Raw genomic sequence first — 19,172 nt, 5'->3', positions numbered from 1 at the left:
TATCATTATTTGGCTTTAATTCAAACTTTGTGAGAAACTCAGGAAATCTTGTACTACATCCCGTAAGTTTCTTCCATTGTACAAACCAGAAATTCACTATTACATGATAATAAAAGAGAGATGGCTAACTTCACAATTATAGCTGAAATTAGCCCAAATTATGGCCGACAAAGGCATTTTGTCCTTTTTAAATATACACAAACACACACACACACCCCCCCCCACACCCCTAAACAGATTTTACCTACCTGTCAGATTGCTGTAGAATTATTTTTAAAATTTTGATTTAAACTGGGGTTTTTTGATTATCATGATTTAGACCTGCTGGTGTGCTTTGAAAATGCATCTTCAGATGTCTGCTTGCCAAATGAAATACCTGAAGTATTTGTGAAATTTTGGCCCTAAGTAAGTTGCTGAGCAGAATCTAAGCACATGTTTAAGTTAAATTTGTCGTAAACGCCATTGCCAACTGACCGGCTGGCAAGAACATTTCACCAAAAGGGAAAAAATAAAAGCAAATTTCTATTTCTTCATTTCATTAGAAATCTGATTGAAAAAGCTGCACTGATTTAAATGAGAAACAGAGCACGACTATTATAAGCTGCTTCATCCAATCCAAACAATTACAAGATCAAATTGCAAATATCAGGTTTTCCAAAGGAGCAATTCAGACACAGGCAATCGGCTGAAATACATTGGCAAGTTTTGTAACTTCAAAGAGTGTAAAATCATGGCAGCTGTGATGTGGCCTTTCTAAATGGTCATGTGTGCATCCCTCATCCATAGAAGAGCACATCAAACTCTGCTAGACAGTCAAAAAACATCCTGGAGAGGCAGCAAAGTATCTATTACATCTTCACCCATGCTACTGAACTGCCCCATTTGGAAATCTGCATTCAGCCCAGCTCTCCAAGTCCAGAAAAACATTCTACACACCTGACCAACTTTTCCCTATTTGCTTTCACACAGAAAACAGATATATATTTGAAAACAATATAGTTTGCTGCAGAAAGCTTATCACATTCCATGTAGAAGACTTTCTAGTATTGCAGCATGTCTCAGACACCTGGAGCCTTGGGATAAGAAATCCAAACAGGTATAAGGAGTAATATCTTTAAACCCCAGTGCTCTATTTTAGTCCAGCTGATATTGTCACAAATACCAACAAGAGCAATCATCTACCTTTACTAGATAACTTTGTTCTGCTCTGAAAGGACAAAAGCATTAAATTCAAAGGAAAACTTAATCACATTTAAAAGTGATTGGGTGAAGTTTAGGAGCAGTTTTTACATTGCTTTTTCCTTGACTCAGTCCTGCAGCCTCTAATCATTAGCTGGACAGCTGTGCTATGTGATTAATTTATTTAGGTGTTGCTGTGATGCACAAATGTATATACTGAAAAGAACTACAGTATTGCTTTGCAGTAAGTAATAACCATGTTCCAGTAAGTGATTCAGTGCCAGAGTGTTTAGAAATGCAATCTTATGTAGCTTAATTAAAATGAAATGCCCCTTTCAAGCTATTTGCTCTAAGTTTGACTGAAAAAGTCCACTATGTACTACTGGAGTTGGAAAAAGTGGTAAAGTAGTTTCTGCAAAGACTTGTTTTGATAAACATGAGTTCAAGAATAAAGCTATTTTGGGACATTGCTATGTCTGCAGCAAGACAACAATTTACTGAATGGAAAGTGTTGCACAGCAAGAGAGAGTGGAAAGAAAACTCTTCACAAGCCAAAGCTGAAAGAAAACAAATTCTAACAAATGTTGTTCACTTGTCTGGAGACATGATTTTACTCCTTGACTTAGCTCAGCAGCACAGAAACTCAATGATTAGAAAATACATGAGCTAGTAACTTGACCTGGAATATTTCCACCCCTTCACTAATAGTTTTCTTGCTGTTTATTTCTAGGGAAAACTGGGAAAACAACAAGCAGAATGGATAGAATGGGATCCAAAGGCTCTCAAGTTCAGTGGGAGTCTATTCACTGCCTGTTGTGGACACCAGCTCAGACCCCAGACTGGTGATACCTGGAGGTTCCTCTGCTGGGTTTTTGTCAGTGACAAAAGCTGTGACACTCCCATGACAGTGTAGTGGGCTGGGGGAACAAAGTTAGCACAGATATGTCTGTGTTCCATTCAATCCCCATCCACACAACATAAAATCAAGTCTCCCAATGATGATAACTGATGGAATAGGCACTCCCACTGCTGGCAGATCAGAGTGAAAAGGGACAGATCTGAGGTTCTGAGTTACTGGCTCAGGGTTAGCAGAGGACTCAGCCCGCAGCAGCAGCGCCCTGCTCCTCAGTCCTTTGGCTCAGCTCACTGGCAGCTCCTCTTCTTATTAGTGAAGTATGACAGAAGAGCCCACGTTTGAAGGAAAATGTAATCTGAAAGGTGTATTTAGATAAACACTGGTCAGAAGATATGCTCATAGACTGGAATTCATTCAGCCTACATGTCAGACTGCTTTGGCTTGTCCCCAGCACTGGTTTATCCTCCTCCTTCACTCCCTCAGTCACGCTTGAAATTGAAGCTGAATTAAAAAAAAGACTAGATAAGATAGTGGCTAAAAAAATTCCTCTAAAGAATCTTTCCCCACAGTTCAAACTTTGAGACCTCAGTTCAAATCATCCCTACAAACCGAAAAACATTTGGAAATCCACAGCGTCAAAAGCACTGCTGCTACAGCCAACACCACAGCTGGCTACCATGAAAAGGCTGGTCTCCAGCTCACAAGCCTTGTTTGAATTTCAGGCTTCTCTTATGAAACAAGAATATATTGGCTCTGGAAGAGCTGAGAGGAAGCAGTCATGGTCCTCTGCTTCCTTCAGGTCATGGTCTTTCTTCGTAGGAGAGAGACAACAGTCTCCACAGGTCATGCAAGGGTCTTCTGACTTTGGGAAAGCACAATCCTAGGGGACAGCATCAGCTAATTGAATTAAAAATAATTTCCAATTCTTCTTATATAATACGTCTCTTACATAACTTGTATTAAAGGAGTCTAGAGTGTCCTTTCTCCTTCTGACAAAATGTGGTATTTTTGTTATCTGGCCCAGCCATACTGAGTTCAGTCCTGCAATGCACTGGGCATCTGATTGAGTGCAGCAGAGTGCTGGTTCCAAGGGGCATCTCCTGGTGCATTCAGACAATGTCATTAGACTTTGCTCTTCAGAAGTGGAGACAAACTCTTTCCTTCAAAATAATTCAGAGGAGAAGTTGAAGAATGTGTCTATTTTTCCTATTTAGGAAAAAGTGGGATTTATTTTGCTTTGGCAATATCCACAAGCAGGTTCATCTTCCTCTAGCAAGTAGAAAAGATTCTGTTGTACACTGAATTTACATTGGGCTGTTATTTCAGAGACAAAGTCCATTCCCTAAAATATGTGCACTGGGGGTTGTGTAACTTCATTAGCACTCACAGCAGTGGGAGCCCTTGTGAGGGTTAATTCCAGCAGGGGTTTCTATATTTTACTGTGCTGGTACCAGAGTGCTGGGCTGGGATTTCGATGGAGTACCCAGGCCAGACTCCTTCACATGTGATCTCTTTCTTCCATAGTGTTATCTACTGACCATCACCACAGTCTGGTAGCAGCCTTACATTTATCTGTTATGCCTGAAAGTTCCATTTGCTCTGTGCAAAAATGTGAACTTCTATTAAAAGCCATCTTCACTTTTCTCAAAACATGTTTTATTCTTTTCTTGTAAGAGAAACACTTGCATCTATAGATTTAATTCATGTTTTGTCATGTAAGTGCCAAGCTACAACCTTACTTCTAAAATAAAGCATCACCACTTGAGTGGGTAGCCTGTCTTTACCCTTCAAGAAGGTCAAACTCTGTTTTGACAAAGGGTCATTAATGGTAAGGCTGGGAAGAACACACGCACTCGTCAGGGAACAAAGTGAGATGAGAGAATAGTAGAGATGAAAAGGCAGCTGAGGAAGGCGATGTGAGAGGGGAGAGGGGTGGTGTTACCATGGAGGCCTTGCGGAGGCTGAGGCGGTCGCAGCGGGATCTGAAGTAGGCCTCGTCGAAGGACGTGTGGCTGCCCTTCAGCTTCTCCGACAGGTTCCGGTAGAGCCGCTTGGCCGCGCTGGGCGACGAGGGCATGCTGTGCTTTTTGCTCTGCAGGAGGCTCAAGTTATGCATTTGCTGGGTCATTCTCAGCCAGGGTTTTCTAGAAGGAAAAAAGCAGCTGTTTAGTGAGGTTTTGCTAGACCAACATCGTTGATCAGAAGTGTGTCACTGAAACACACAGTGCAAGGCTGCTGGGCCTAAAATCACTTTCACACACACCTTCTGCACAGAGGCACATTCGGGGCTTTTTCAATGGCAAATTGCTCTTTATGGAATTACACCCATGGATATCTATGGAGACAGACAATTAAAGACGGAAAAATAAAACAGACCCCCCCGAATTATTTGCTAATTCATATAAGGAGAAGGAGTTTCAATTAATGAGGGAAACAATGTTTTTGCAGAGTGAGTTCTGGGAATACAGGCGTCAGAAAAAAGTGACACCCAAAAGTAAATGTTGCTGTGGACAGTTTCATAAGGAGTGGCTTTTTCCTCACATAGTGGGCAGGCACTGGTTGTGTCTATTTGTTGTATTACTTTATCCTGCTCTGTGTTTGCCCTGTCCATTTAGAGTACAAACCCTTCCAAGAGGGACTGCTGCCTCTCTCTGACTGCCTCACCTAATTGGATTTATATATTATCTCATAATTAAACAATACTTTCTATGCTCTATCATTACAGTAATTTTTCTGTATTAAGAAAAATTGAATTAATATTTAACTCTGGAAGTATGTTACATGGAAATAACTTTACCTTAAAGGTAAACTAACAATCAGATTTGACCCAACTGCAGGCATAGGAAACTATCCCTATGGATTTCTAAGTGAAAAAGTGAAAAAAAATGCACCATTTCTTCACTTTTCCCTGATGAGTCTGTACACATATATAAGGCAGAATGCCTCTCCAGGAGACTTCACACGTTGAAATAGTAAACCTGGCTACCTTTTCAGAGTATCTTTTCTGGAAATTTTTTTTTTTTTTTGTACTATGATACAAATTCTTTTTTGTTCTTATGGTTTCAGTCTTCTTCTGAGCAAATTGGATGGCAGGACCAGACTTTAAGGACTATTTCCAGTAAAAGCATTCTTTACCAAACAGTCATCCTGCTGTTGGGGCTAGTTTTGGCAGGTATTTGTCCTTAAGATTAAAGACACCACCCAGGTCTCCTAAGCTTTCTATATCTTCCATTCTCACAGTACACTGTGGTGAGCAGACACCCTGAGCATAAAAGTATCTCATTACAATTAATTTCACATATTCTCCATGCTCCTGGGGTACTGAAGAGAGACCAAGTCTCTGAAGGAAGAGAGACAGAGTCAACACAATTTTCATATGGGATGAAAAGACTTTGTTACATTAGAACAACAGTGTGTGCAATCAAAAGGGAATTATGTGAGCTGCACTCCTGAAATAAATGTGCAAGTGTGGAGATGATCAGAAGCTCTCTGGGTCTCAGGAGGCAGCAATACTGCAAGGATTTTTGACTGGTTTTCTCTGAGTTTATGGAGTAAACTGATTATCCGCTTCCCACTTTTCTACGTTATTAGAATTTTAAAGAAACTTAGGAAGTTACCAAATATAATAATAATTTAATTCTCAGTTATTTAGAGTAACACTTTCAGTTTCTGTTAGTACATAGCGCTACAGATTGTCCCACATAAATTTCTCCCTTTAGCTCTGTTTTCAAGAACTATTTCTTTTCATCAATAAAGTATGGATCAAAACACAGACCCAAACAGGGAATAAAAATAGGCCAGGGAGTGCCATAGGCATGTTTGTAAAGGAAGTTTCAATTTTCCAAAATAATCTGATGCTAAGACTACAAGTTTTGAATTCCAAATACCACACACAAATACTAACACACAGTTGGTAGTGAACTCAGGACAGAAAGAAGAGTTTGCATTTGCCACGCAAACCTAACCTCAAAGAAGAGCAGACCCAATTCTTAATTCAAAGGCAGGTCAGCCTGCTGCACTGTCTGCTTTGGGATTATGGGTTTTTATTTGAAAAGCAACAGGCTCAGCACATCTGAGTGGCACAAGAGAGGTTAAAAGGTTCATGAAGCCAATATGGGAATTTACTGAAGGGTTGTGTAGATATTTAGGAAGTATACATTGAATAAATTAGGAACATCCACTTATTAGGACTTCTCCTACCTATTGTGGTATTAGTTAAACAAAACAAGAATGCCTGGTATTAAAGCTAACAAGGCCTATACCTCTGTCAGTGTTCTCTTGGCTGATGAAGTCCTTCCCCTGTCTCACTAGACCAAACTACCTCCTTGCTGACTTTAATACTCTCAAGGATTTTAATAATTACAAAAAAAAAGGATTTTTGCCAGCCTGACTCCAAAGAAAGCCCTATCTCTTCTCCAACCTTCACTAATGCAGGAAATGTATTTGTCTCCATCTTCTTCAACCCAGTTGCCCAGACATTCTTCACAGAATCTCTTGAAAGTCATCAAGTTCAAGTTTTTCTTGAGAAGGGAGAAGTTGTTTCCAGAATCTCAAATTTCTACAGAGAACAGGTTGACAGCTGCATTTTCTTTTATGAGAAAATACTAACCTGAGCAAGTAAAGGAGAAGCACCTGTCAGTTCTTGGAGAGTTTTCCAAGAAATCAGAGTCTTTGGGAGAGGTGCTCTAGTGACACCTGTCCCAATACACATTCAAAACCCAGACAGCTGGCAGGGCTGTTTTCTCTGTTTCAATGTGTACATTGTAAAAAGAAACTGGAGTCTCTGTTACAGCATTCTAGAATGCTGGTGTAAGCTTTGAACCAAAGCAAATTTAGGCATCACTGAGGTGCTAATCTGTGTCACCAACCCATGAAAGGTTCAGAGCAGTTAATTACCAAGCCTGTTTCCCATGGCATGGGTTACTGTTCTTAGGGACTGGGACTAAACATAATTTGACTCCAGATATTGCCATTCCTTGGGGTAGCTGGAGTCCTTCCCACCTTGATCTGGTCAATGAACCAGGATTTATCAATTGAGAAGAAAACAACAGTGTGTTGGTAACCACCTAAACAGCAACTTCTGAGGACAGTAACCCCAGCGTGCCCTTGCCACACGTGGAAGCTTTGTCACTAAAAAGCCAGAGCAGACCCATAGTCTGACACTGATGGAAGAAGAGAACAGAATCTTTTATAATCTCATCAATGTTTCTGTGAAGTCAAGAGCAGGTGAATCTATAGAGAAGCTAAGTGAACACCCTCGAAATAGCAGCTAACAATAAAACAGATGGCATCTTTGCTATCCACACAGAATTGGTGAATCACAAATGACTTGAAACATAGATGTGTTCCCTGTATACTCACCATCAATATCCCCAAAGAAGGGGATAACTGTGGAACAATAAATCAATAGCTGGAATGACATGATGTGAACAAGCTGCATTTTTTCACCAGTGTACTGAAACAGTAAAGTGCAAAATGCTACTGCAGATTATTGTACTTAGCATCCTTCCTAGTCACATACAAGGTATGAAATGAAAAAAAAGGCAAGTTGAATATTCTGTAAAACTTTCTGGAAGTGGTATCTTATTAGGCTGGAAATGACTCACAGTAGAGCAATAGGAATGAGGCTGGGCAGAATCGTGGGTGAAAAGCATAAGAAGAAATAAGGAAAAGAGACAGCTCAGTCCACATGATTCTGTGATGGAAAGCACAGGGGTTTTTGGGTGCTGTTAATTTTTTACAGAAATCAACTATTTCATGAGAGTATTTTTAGGCTTCTTTAAAAAGTCATTAATTTTATTTCTTTTACAACCATATCCTTGCCTCAACAATCAGGTGGAGACTTGAAATGTGCATTGTCTTGATTGAAACAACAAATACCCCAGCTGAAATGCACTTAGCCTGAGGATGTGTCATTGTCAGAACTATTTTTTGCAGCACCTGGAAGACTAATAATTTAGAAAGAGAAGATGTGCAGAAGAGCCCCATTTGAGATTTTCACATCTGGAAGCCTCTGCACAAATCTGACATGGGTCAGGATGACATAAGGACCTCTCCATATGGTTTGGAGTATCCCTGTGTGACCTAATTTGCACCCCCACAGCAAGGTGAGCACTGCAACAGGCAGCACAGCACCAGCTTTTACTGGGAAAGGCAGGATTAGAAAAAATAACAGCAGCAGCTCCCCTTATAACCAGACATAATTAATAGCAGTTTTCATTTCCAAGAATTAAAGAGCACAAAAGTCTTGCAGCAGATCTCTGGGGAAACAGTTACTGCCCTGCCCTGGAAATACCCATCAAACCAGCGTGACTGTCACTTTGCTATAGCTAGGAACCAAACCAGGGACCAAGGTCTCCCTGGTCATATTTCATTCTGCACATCCTGCAGTTTCATCTTTGTGATCAGATTTCTACTTGCACCTAAGCACAGAACCATTTTATTCCCCATCACCAGGGTCCTTTAAAAGTCAAATTCAAATACAAATGAATATAAAATAGTTACCTTTACAAAAGATTTGTGGGTTTTTTTCCTTTTTAATTGTCTAATACTGACCTAATATTCATGTCTCTCAAAAACATGTTGCAGAGAAAGAAAAAGAAATACCTAAATTGTAGATCACTCTCTGTTGTTTGTGGCACATACATGCTACATTCTAAAGACAGGTGCATTGGTAAGGCACAGCATAGCTGTGAAAGCATTCTCTTGGATTTTAGAAAAACACAACAGCTGAGAAACCCCTCAGGACTGTATGTTTATGAATCAATCATACTTGAAACTAGTAATTAGGAATATGTGCATTAAAGAGTTAAATTCGACTTACCAGCTTAGGCTATCCAAGGCAAAAGGTGAACAAGTTGCTGTTAATTGTCCCCACTCTTCCTTCAATGAATCACATTAGCTCTGCTGTCTCTGCTGGCTCAGCCTCTGGGCAGAATGAGTAAATCTCTTCCTTACACTGCATGAATGATCAGATATGAAAAAGCCTGTTACTAGAAATTACTGAAGTCCAAGATTGCTGCTAAAACCTCAGAGCAGAACAGTATTTAAAGCAAGTAGTGTTGTATCACAGGTAGAATATTTGGTGCCTTAACTCTGTCCCAGTTACCTGTGCAGCTGTAGGAGTGACTAATATGTGGAGCCTCCATGTGAAAGATGCCATGACTTCTGTGTGCTTTTAGCTTGTTGTAGCCTTTAAAATTGATCAGCAGCACAGCGTGCAAGTAGAAAAAATAATTACTGCCAGAGTAAACAAAACTGTGATTGTAATTAATTTGGCATGAAGTATGAGCAAAAAGACATTAATGCAGCCATCCTCAAGCAGCTGGTTTTATGCTAAAACAGCGAGAGGAAGGGGTAAAAATCACAGTGCAGTAGTGCTTGTTGCATGTGATGTATTGTTTCTTCTTTCTCCAAGCAAGCTACCACTACAGCTGTCTGCAATCATAGCAACAAAAGCAGCAGGCATAGCCATAGCTGTGGGACATCTGCAACATCATTGGAAAGCTCCCAGCCTGAACAGGTTACGCCTCAAAAAGATTATTAAATGGATAACAAAAGCACACTCTACGGATGCTAAAGCAGATCCTGTAATGTCGGCATTAGGAGCTTCCAAAATAGGAAAATAGTGATATTTCAAAATCTCATTTTTTTACTATAGGGCAAAAAAAATTGCAAATGCTGGAACCCACAGAAACCCACAAAAATATTACAAAGTCAAATGTGGAATATTTCAAATACCCATATACAGTGTTCTAAAAACAGTGAAGGTGACAATCAAAGATTAACAACAACCTAGGAAATGGTTATCCTTCTAGACGGTCTACTGGGTTAAATTCATGCAATCAGAACACTCCAGTGCAACATCAGATAATAGAAAAGAACCAAAACACAGCAATTCCTGGGTCCTAGCCAGTGACCATTAATATCTACAGAAAAAGTATTTTGGATTATTTTTAAGGAGATACCACAGCTACTTTTACAATCTGCTCAGTTTTCTTCCCTGGTTTTATTCAGACATGATTTTTGGAAAATCTTGGAAACCTCCCAAAATCCGTTGATCAGCCTGATTCTCCCACAGTTCAAACCTCAGCTAAGGGTGCTGTGCCTCATACCCAAGGGCATCCTTTTGCCCAAGTAGCTGAAGCTAAAATGTAATCCTGGGCCTTATTTTGTATGCCATGGAACTGGAAGATAATCTGTATTTTTTAAACCAATCTGGATATGGATCAAACCATTCTTTGGGGGTTTTCTATCAACACACATGCCTGCATGTACATGTGTGTGTAAACATGCACACAGACATGTGGGCATATGAGAATATCAAATGCAAATAATGAGAATATCAAATGCATATAGTTATAGGGTATAATGAGAATATCAAATACAAATAGTTACTTGCTTTGCTGCAGCAGAGAATTGCAAAATGCTATTACAATATTCTATGCACAGCATTCCTTCTCCTGTACCTTGAAACTCACAGGCCCTCCATTTACAGGATTCCCTCTTTTGTTCTGCTCCTTCCAAGGATCATTAGTCAGAGAGCTGACTGAGGTCACTGCTCCTTGCCAACAGGAGGGAATTGGAAATCTTTCAAAAACCACCAAATACCTCTCTAACACTGAGATACTATCTGGAAAAAAACATGCTGAAAATCTGAAATGTCTAAATCAGTTAAAAATAAATGTAAGCCTAGGAACTCCATTTTCAGTGCTGTGCTAAATAGGGATGATTCTTCTAAGTCAAAGTCCCCAATTAAGTTTTTTTTGCCTGTATAGACCTCACCTATGGAAGTCACTTGTAAAGGAATTCTCAATTTCCAGCTGTTTTCAGGGGAAAAACATAGAGTGAATTTCCAGAAATCAGTCTATTAAACATTTCTAGCACCTTCTCATTGTGGTTCAATACTTCTATCTTCTGCTTTCTCCCTTCAGCTTGGTGGAAAGCAGCCCTTTTATATTGCCATTTTGATTTTTTAAATGCTTAGTCCTTTTTCTACCCAAACAGTATTTAGTAGAATAGTAGAAGTCAAGATATTTTCTTGCCCAAGCCTAGTTCTTGTGAAATACAATTAGCTTTTTTGTCTTGAGAAAATTTATTTATAATCTTCTTGACCTATGAATATAAATTCATAATTAGCCTGATCAAAATCCAGAAGACACAAAACAATGCCCAGTAAGGTAAAAGAAGTAATCATACATTTAGCAAATGATAATAATGCAATTATTAAAAATTATTATTGAATGTTTGTGAATAACTGTGAGAGGCACCTACATCTAGTTCTAGAAATGAAGAAGACTAAAAGACCTACAAAACCAATAGACCCTGGGTTTATGATGAAACACGTGGAAGAAGATCCTTTAGTCTGATCTCCTGCAGAAACCTGACCATCCTCAGTCTTTGATGGTTTCATCAGAGGACAGAGAAGCCATCCAGTTCTTATTGCCCTTGCATTCTACTCTCCATAGCTGCACAGAGCATTTTGCTGGCTGTACTTACACTGCTGACTTAACCTACTGCGACAGGTTTTCCTTCCACGACTGGTGAGTCAGAAGTTCCCTGCCTGCAGCACACAAGGAGATCTGATCCCACAAGCTGCTGTTGCTCTTACTGCTGCTGAAGCTGCATGTTTTTGTGAAGATGTACATTTAGTGGTACGTTTTGTTAAGGAGGCTGCCCAAGTTGGCTGATTCAGTGCCACAGTCCCCCAGACCTTCACCCTGTGTGGTTCTCAGCTTTACACACCCCAGGCGTTTTTAGCGCTGTGTTGGCCATTAACTCCACGTAGCAAATTCTGCTTGTTCCTCGCAGACCTTGGGAGGTTTCTGGGATGAGGAGCTCCGTGTTTGGGCTGTGGTTTCGCTCCTCCATCCATCGATAGGTGGCAGCGTCCACCCAGCTCTCCCCAGCCCGGGCAGGGCCCGGAGCAGCGGCCGCGCAGGGCTCGCCTGTCCCGGGACGCGATGCCCGGCAGGGCATCCCCCCATCCCCGGACCCCGGCGTGTCCCTGCTTTACATCGCGTGCCGTGGTTGTGAAAAACATTTGGTTTTTCCCACTAGAAACTGGGTGGGAAGTTTGGAGCGGAGAAACTGACATGGAGCCTGACTTTACTTGCGACGATGGCAAAGCTGATGCACTCATAAGAGACAAAGCTGCATTTTAGACTGTTCACAGTCCCACAAAAGGGACAAATATTGCTCAAATATCAGATCTCCATCCACTGTCGCAGCAATGGAGCCAGGCAGATTGGATATCAGGGGCTGGGATCTCCACCCCCTCTCAAGGTAACAAGACAACATGGCTAACTCTGACACCTGTAGGCACTCTCATTTTGAAAATCCATTACTTGAAAGGTAGTTAAAGTGACTCTTCTCCCTGAAACAAGATAGTGGGGTAGTTAATTTCATACAGTCAAAAATATTCAGTGGGAAAGGTAAAATAAAAAGCAAACCAAACCCCCAAACACATAAAAGTGTATGTTTCTTTGTCCCCACACTCATTCTTTCTTGCACATTTTTATACATAAAATGTACTGGAGTAAATTCCAACTCTGGTTTTGGCAATTCCTGCCTCTCGGGCTCCTTGTTTACCTATCATCTTTCACACATACCCCTTTGCCAATTTGTTTATTCTCTGTCCTGTTCCCTGGTTTCTTGGGTTTCTTCAAGGACATTGATTGGAGTCTTACTGTTTCACTAGTTACTTTAGCCAGTGTTCTTGATCCAAATCCATAGCAAATAACCTATTATCCACAAAGACACAGAAGTATTCAGTATGCTTATGAAAAAGACAAATATTTCCCAGTTGATCAGTCACAGACATGATCGAGCTTGAAAAATTCTGAAATTGTGAGTAAAGAAAAAATAATTGTGTTTGGACTAAGCTTAGAAATAATTTCCCCAAGTATTCTGAAATGTTTGAGGCAATGTGATGTCAGTGACAAGTGGAACTGGGCTTGGCAGCCCTGGCTGCCCCAGGTTTCCTCTGCAGCCACAGCTCCCAGCCCAGGGTCCTGTCAGCCCCACCTGGAACCCGGCACATCCCGGCTCTCTGCAGGGCTGGACTTGGCAGATGCACCCGTGCCTGGGGCTTGCAGATTCCCAGAGGAAAGGTGCAGATGGGAGGAATTCTCAGCTTTGTGGCAGCTGTGGACTTGCTGCTTGTACTTCAAAATATGGTTTTAAATGAACTAGCAGAAACTCAGAACTGTTTGGTCAGAATTCTTTAAAGATGGCATGTTTTTCATAGAGTCACAGTGGCTTGTTTACCCCTGCTAGTCTTTTTACTTGGAAAATTCCTGAGAATAATAATTCCTGGCTGCAGTGGAATAGAATCAGGCCTGGGCTGTCAGAGCTACAAAACTACTGAGTCATTTGGGATCTTTTGGAGTGTAAGTTAAGGTAAACAGAAATAAAATAGTATAAGAAGTCCATCAGTGCCTCAAAGCCCTCCCTGTTTGAACCAAGGAATCAAAGGGCAGCTGCTGTTACCTATCAGGAGGTGTGCACCAATTCTGATACATGGGAATGCTGCTCTATTGCAAAACCAATGCAGAGCAGAGCTCTTTGCTGGTGGTTCTTGCAGTTGTTCCCCAGATTATGAAAACCCCCTAAATCTGTGCAAACACATGCAGTTTCAGGAAGCCTATAAAAGTACATGAGACCATTGGACATGTCTGAAGATGTTGCTGGTCCTCAGAAACAAATTACCCATCTGAACATCATGGAAATAATGAAGTTGTCAGCAACAACAGGCAGCTGTGATGTTTTGTCAGCCTCCTGTTGATTATGTTATCTAGTCAGACACTCCACATAGAGATAATTTATGCCATGTATTGTTCAGCCATGACTGCTCCCAGCTGCACTACATTTAATTCAAGTTACACCAGAACATTTTACAAACAGAAATTAACAAGCTTTTCATAGCTGGCAATTTCTAGATTAGGAAAGGATAAAGAAAAAACCAGAATTTAGCAAAGTTGAGCATGGAACAAAGCTGAACAGAGGCAGACACACACCATCCCACAGAAGCACCTTCTTTTTAAACTGAAGGCATCTTTAGGCTTGTGACACAGTCTTTAAAAAAACAAAAAGAACATACAAATATATAGATAGGTGTCATTGCAACTTTTGTATGATTGTAGTAATTAGCAGTATACTTATTAATATAAGGCCTGTTTCTGAAGATTGATTCACTTTTCTTCAATACTTGTATAAGAGCATGTATTATAAAGTACTACACAAGTGCCATTATTTTTCATACTGAATAAAGAAAGAACTTTGATAACAGAAGAACAAATTCCTGCTGTTTTGTGAACCCCAAGCACTGTTTATTTCACTAAGCAGATACTCCTTAAAGAGCAGCTTGTTTGCCCTGATTAAAGCAGAAGTCTATTTATGGCATTTAGTGACTTTAACATATTAAAATCAGACATTTAAAAAGTAACACATACACAAAACCAGCAGCAAACAAAACCACAAAAAAACCCCAGAGTAAGGTACCATATCAGGAAAACTTTGCTACTGAGGACAAAGAGTAGGAAGAGAGGGGCTATTTTCCAAGGGTAACATTTACCTGGGGTGAATAATTTGTCCAGATCCTGATGGAGACTGATTGTTCAAGATAACAACAATTCAAACCAAGAGCCTATTTGTCTGCATTATCAGAGGAAGAACCACAAGGAGATCTGTCTCCCTGAATCAGCTTTTGTGAACAGCTCTGTAGGTTATCTTTGCAGTAGGGAAGCATCCCCCTGCCTGGCTGTGAGAATCTTCCACAAGCTGGAATTCATACTGCAGTCATTTGGTCTGATGTTCATGTACATTTGAGTTTAAATGAAAATAACTCTGAGGAATTCCAAACCAATGCATCACAGGAGCAATGAAAAAGCCCAAACAGAATAGAAAAGATTGCTGTGAAGTAATTCTAGATTTGCCACTGCCATTCTTTTTCACAATAAGTTCAAATGAACACTTAAACATTCATTTTTTCTGAGAAGTTATAATAGCTTCAAATCATGAAGATCCAAGGTTTACTGCATAGGCAATGCACATGGACATAACAGTTTTTGTTGAAACCTTTTTATACTTTAGAGAGACAAGGACATATGATTGTTTATCCTTTATAAGAGGTGTGGGGCACAGCAAAATCAGTGGCAAAATTCAAAAGATGCATTGTTCTTACCTCAAGTGCAACATTTCAATAAAAGTGAAATTAAAAGATAAGAAGTGAAATCAAATCTTGTCTGTTTGGAATATAGCAGATCTATATAATGCTTTAACAAAAATAATTCTTTTTTTTACCGTAGTGGAGGCTTTTAAAAACTGTAGTAGTGAGAATAGCAGTTCATGAAAATATCTTGCCATCACTTTTCTTAAGCTCTAAACCTGATGAATCTGTTCCCTCTCAATTAGTCATGCCAGCCTCTCACTGAGCAATAAACATCAGTACTTGGCCTTGCTGTGTTGCCATGTTGCCACAAGTCCCATCTCCATCTCACAAACAAGATAGAATACAAAGTGATAATTGCTCCCTAATGAGCACACACTTTTTGGATTAATTTAGTTCACAGCCCCTCTTCCCACTCCTCTCACTTCATTCCATTGAACTAATGCATCAACCAGCTCCAAAGGTGAGAAATTAATCTGAAATAAACTCCTACTTTTCATGGCTGAAATGTTCATTCATGTGTTTCATTGCAGCATGACTTACTCTGTTTTCCAGCAGGTCAAAGAGAATCTGATTCAGACTATAAAATTGTGGGCTTTATTTGCCATATTCAAACTCTGACTTAGCAAAGTCCTTGGAAAACAGCTATCAGGCCAATTCTTCAAGGAGGGGTTGTGGTATAGGCCAAATCCTGACGTGTTGGCAAAAGTCTATACGAACTTCCATCCTGTTCATAGACCCTCTGGGATGTGTTTTACTCCTTCTCACTCACCCTCAAATCAGAAAGAACAATGCTGGTTAACCTCAGGGCAGGAGGTGCTTAGAGCACACAGCAGGGCTCTGGCAAGTGCCCAGGTTCACTGTGGGTGGGACAGCTCAAGGCCAGAGCTGGTTCAGTCTCAGGACCTTTTGTTCTGCGAATCATGGTAAAGCACTTGTTAGTCCTAGAACAGAGACATTGGCTGGGAAAACATTTGAGATATCAGGCTCACCCTGCCCTAAGAGTTTCATGTATCAAGAATGTTTGGTTATCACGTGCTCACTTATGTTTCAGTTACATGCAGAAAATTGAAAATATTAAAAACTTCAAAAACTATAAAACCCCAACTCCCCAACAGCTTATTATAAATAACGACTTCCTATATTTTATAAATGAGGTACTTCAAAAGTGTTTGTACACCACCATCCAGTTATTACATTCATTAGGGCTGTCACAGGAGACAGATGGGGAATATAATTTGCTGCTGTGTTAAAAGATTGAATATGGATTTGGAAACGAGGACTCCTGGTCCAGTGAAACAACACTCTCTCCAGCCAGAAGTGCTGATCTGATTTCATCTGAATTGTGTTAATAAATATTTGCAAAACCAGGCAGCTTAGGTGGCTTATTTAAGAAAACACTTGCTTTTCACCTTTAGTAATTAATTTCCTTCAGGGTCAGCATTTGGTGGTCTTACAGCTATTGCCCAAACTTCTACACACTTTGGGATGATTAATGATCTCTGTTCTGGAAAATTATGAGGTGCCATAAGGAAAAATTAACTGAATTCACACAATGTGAAACCTCTCACTGGGTACCTTTTCTCTGCATTGTTTTTTTAAGGGGCATGGCCTGTGTGAATGTGTGTCATTGAAAACTGGTAATGAGCTCCCCACAAACCTGCACTGAATTCTCACAAGGTAATGCAGCCAGTCTCAGCTATAGGCAACATTGAGGCCAAGTGAAATCTAACAGATATTCTCTCTGGCAAGAGAATTACCCTTCAAGTCGCACTGATCAGTGTGACACCTGAGCCTTGGGACAAAGAAATGCTCCGGGTTTTACTTCAGATGCTCTTCTTGATTACAGCTTCAACCTTCCTCCTAAAACAGCCCCTTACACACACACACAAAGTACACAGAAATGTCCACATTTATTACACCAATTTTGATACCTGTTTTGTGACATTTTCAAAATTGGTAAATAATATGCTTTAGGTCATATTTTGCAGCATTTCATTCAATGCAGGTCTTTTGAATGATTGCAATTGAGAATATATTTTTCATCTTTGCAGACACCATTCTGGGAGAATTCATTCTGGGCCTCTATCCACTTTTCCAAACAGGCACAACTGCAAAAAAATCCCATGTAACATCTAGTGTTGCTACTCAGATGGAAATAAAGGCATGGATTTGCAATGAAGTGAATAACAATTTAATATATACAATCCTGTAACAGAAAATCTTGTGCTCCAGCAGTTTGGAAGCACCTGATCTGTTCTCTTGCCTGTACTGTCCAATAAAACTGTGTAGTTTGGTTTTAATTAGGGGCCATAATTATTAAGAATTTGAAAATTAGCCACTATCAGTATGAAGGGTGAATTTTTTGTCTGGCTTTGTTTTTTATCTAAATCGGATTAAAACCAGAAGGTTGATTTGGTTATTCCAGTGGCACTTGGGAAGAAGCAGAGTTCAACATGAATCACTGGGTTTGCTCTAAGAATTTCTGGTGCAGATGGCTCTGTTGCCTGATGTTCAGTACAAATAAGGTGACTTTTCTTGAGAGAAATATTGAACTACAGAGAAGGGGGAAAAAAGCCAAGCTGGTATGAACAACTTTGAGTCATAGATAAAGAGGAGCCACAAAAAAAAAAAAAAATTAAAAATCCATTTAAATTTTTTAACAAAGAAGCTTTCAATGACAGAGTAATTTCTTTTGCAATATTCTACCAGAAGACCGAGATACATTTTCTCACTGACTTCAGTGGGACGGGTGTTTTGTACTGGAATTACTTCTCTAAGTACAAACACTCAAAAGTTTCATGGATTGCAAATAGATGGAACAGGAAAATGAAAGCAGGGAGAGTTTATGTAATGGTTACTCAGTGGACCTGTGAGAGAGCTGGAATTGGACATTAATGTTGTTCCAGTGCCTATTTATCCTTCCTTATATGGCTTAACAGAAATGTTGGAATTTTGTCCAATTTTGGCTCATTTAACTTATTTTACACCCGCCTCCCTTCAAGAAGTTACCATGGAACTGAATTTTCAAATTACTGACATGCCACATTGGTACTTGTGTTTGAAAAACCCACACATTAGATAACATGAAGCTACAACAGAATAAATCTGATGGCCAATGGATGATTCCATCATTTTTCTTTAAATTAGTCTATATTAAAAACCAGCTTAACACTAAGAAATGAACCTGCACTTCAGCAAAAGCTAGAGTATTAGTATTTTGATGTCGTAGGAAAGTTTGATTATTGAGCCCATTATTATGTCACAGTCTCACATTTTAAATACAACTGTGAGACTGTGATATCATATTCTCATAATATAGTTCTTTGGATTTTCTGAAGAACACCCAGACACTCAAAATTTTTTTTTTTTTTCAGAGAGGTGCAATACTTAAAGAATGATTTTTTAGGAGGGTGAGAAATCCCAGCCTAACTACCAGCCTCTCCTGAAAATAGGCAATCTAAAAATTGAATGCTCTGATATATCAGCACACAAGCTGTGCTGGGAGAATACGACTTTGTGAGACACACAAAAAGACAAGTGAAGCAGTTGTGGTTTTTAGCATTCAAACAAGCACAGATTCAAGCTTAATAGTACCAGTCCATCACCACAAAGATTGCATAGAATCTCCTTTACTTTTACAGAATTTAGCTTCTAAATATAAGTAGTAGGAAAACCTGATTAAAAGAATTACAAATACTTTTAATATGAGTTTAAGGAAATAGTTATACACCATTGAAACCAGAAATTTTGGTCAGAGTTTTTCCCACAAACCTATCTATGAACCATTGAAGGGCATTTTAATAAGCAGCATTTTGTTCAGTAGGCTTTTAAAAATAATATGGAAAATACAACTGGTATTTTTAGCCAGAATCATTCATAGAGCCCTCATGAAAAATAAGGAGTTCAGGCTTAAAAGTGAAATGAATCTTCTCTAATTTTATGTGAAATTCCACTGCTCCATGTAAT

General features: G+C 39.7%; 1 protein-coding gene across 1 annotated transcript in view; it reads right to left on the bottom strand.

The window, feature by feature from the left end:
• Positions 1–19,172, bottom strand: part of ANKFN1 (ankyrin repeat and fibronectin type III domain containing 1) — a 103,621-nt gene that overhangs the window by 55,607 nt on the left and 28,842 nt on the right. The window contains exons 2-3 of the mRNA XM_030962189.1: positions 8,859–8,993; positions 3,978–4,179 (exon numbers count right to left, since the gene is read on the bottom strand). Of these exons, the coding sequence (XP_030818049.1) occupies positions 3,978–4,163 (186 nt within the window). The 5' untranslated portion in view covers positions 4,164–4,179; positions 8,859–8,993. The remainder of the gene's footprint in view (positions 1–3,977; positions 4,180–8,858; positions 8,994–19,172) is intronic.

Source organism: Camarhynchus parvulus, chromosome 18 (genome assembly GCF_901933205.1).
Source record: "Camarhynchus parvulus chromosome 18, STF_HiC, whole genome shotgun sequence".
Lineage (NCBI taxonomy): Eukaryota > Metazoa > Chordata > Aves > Passeriformes > Thraupidae > Camarhynchus > Camarhynchus parvulus.
This window is presented reverse-complemented; position numbering and strand designations above follow the sequence as displayed.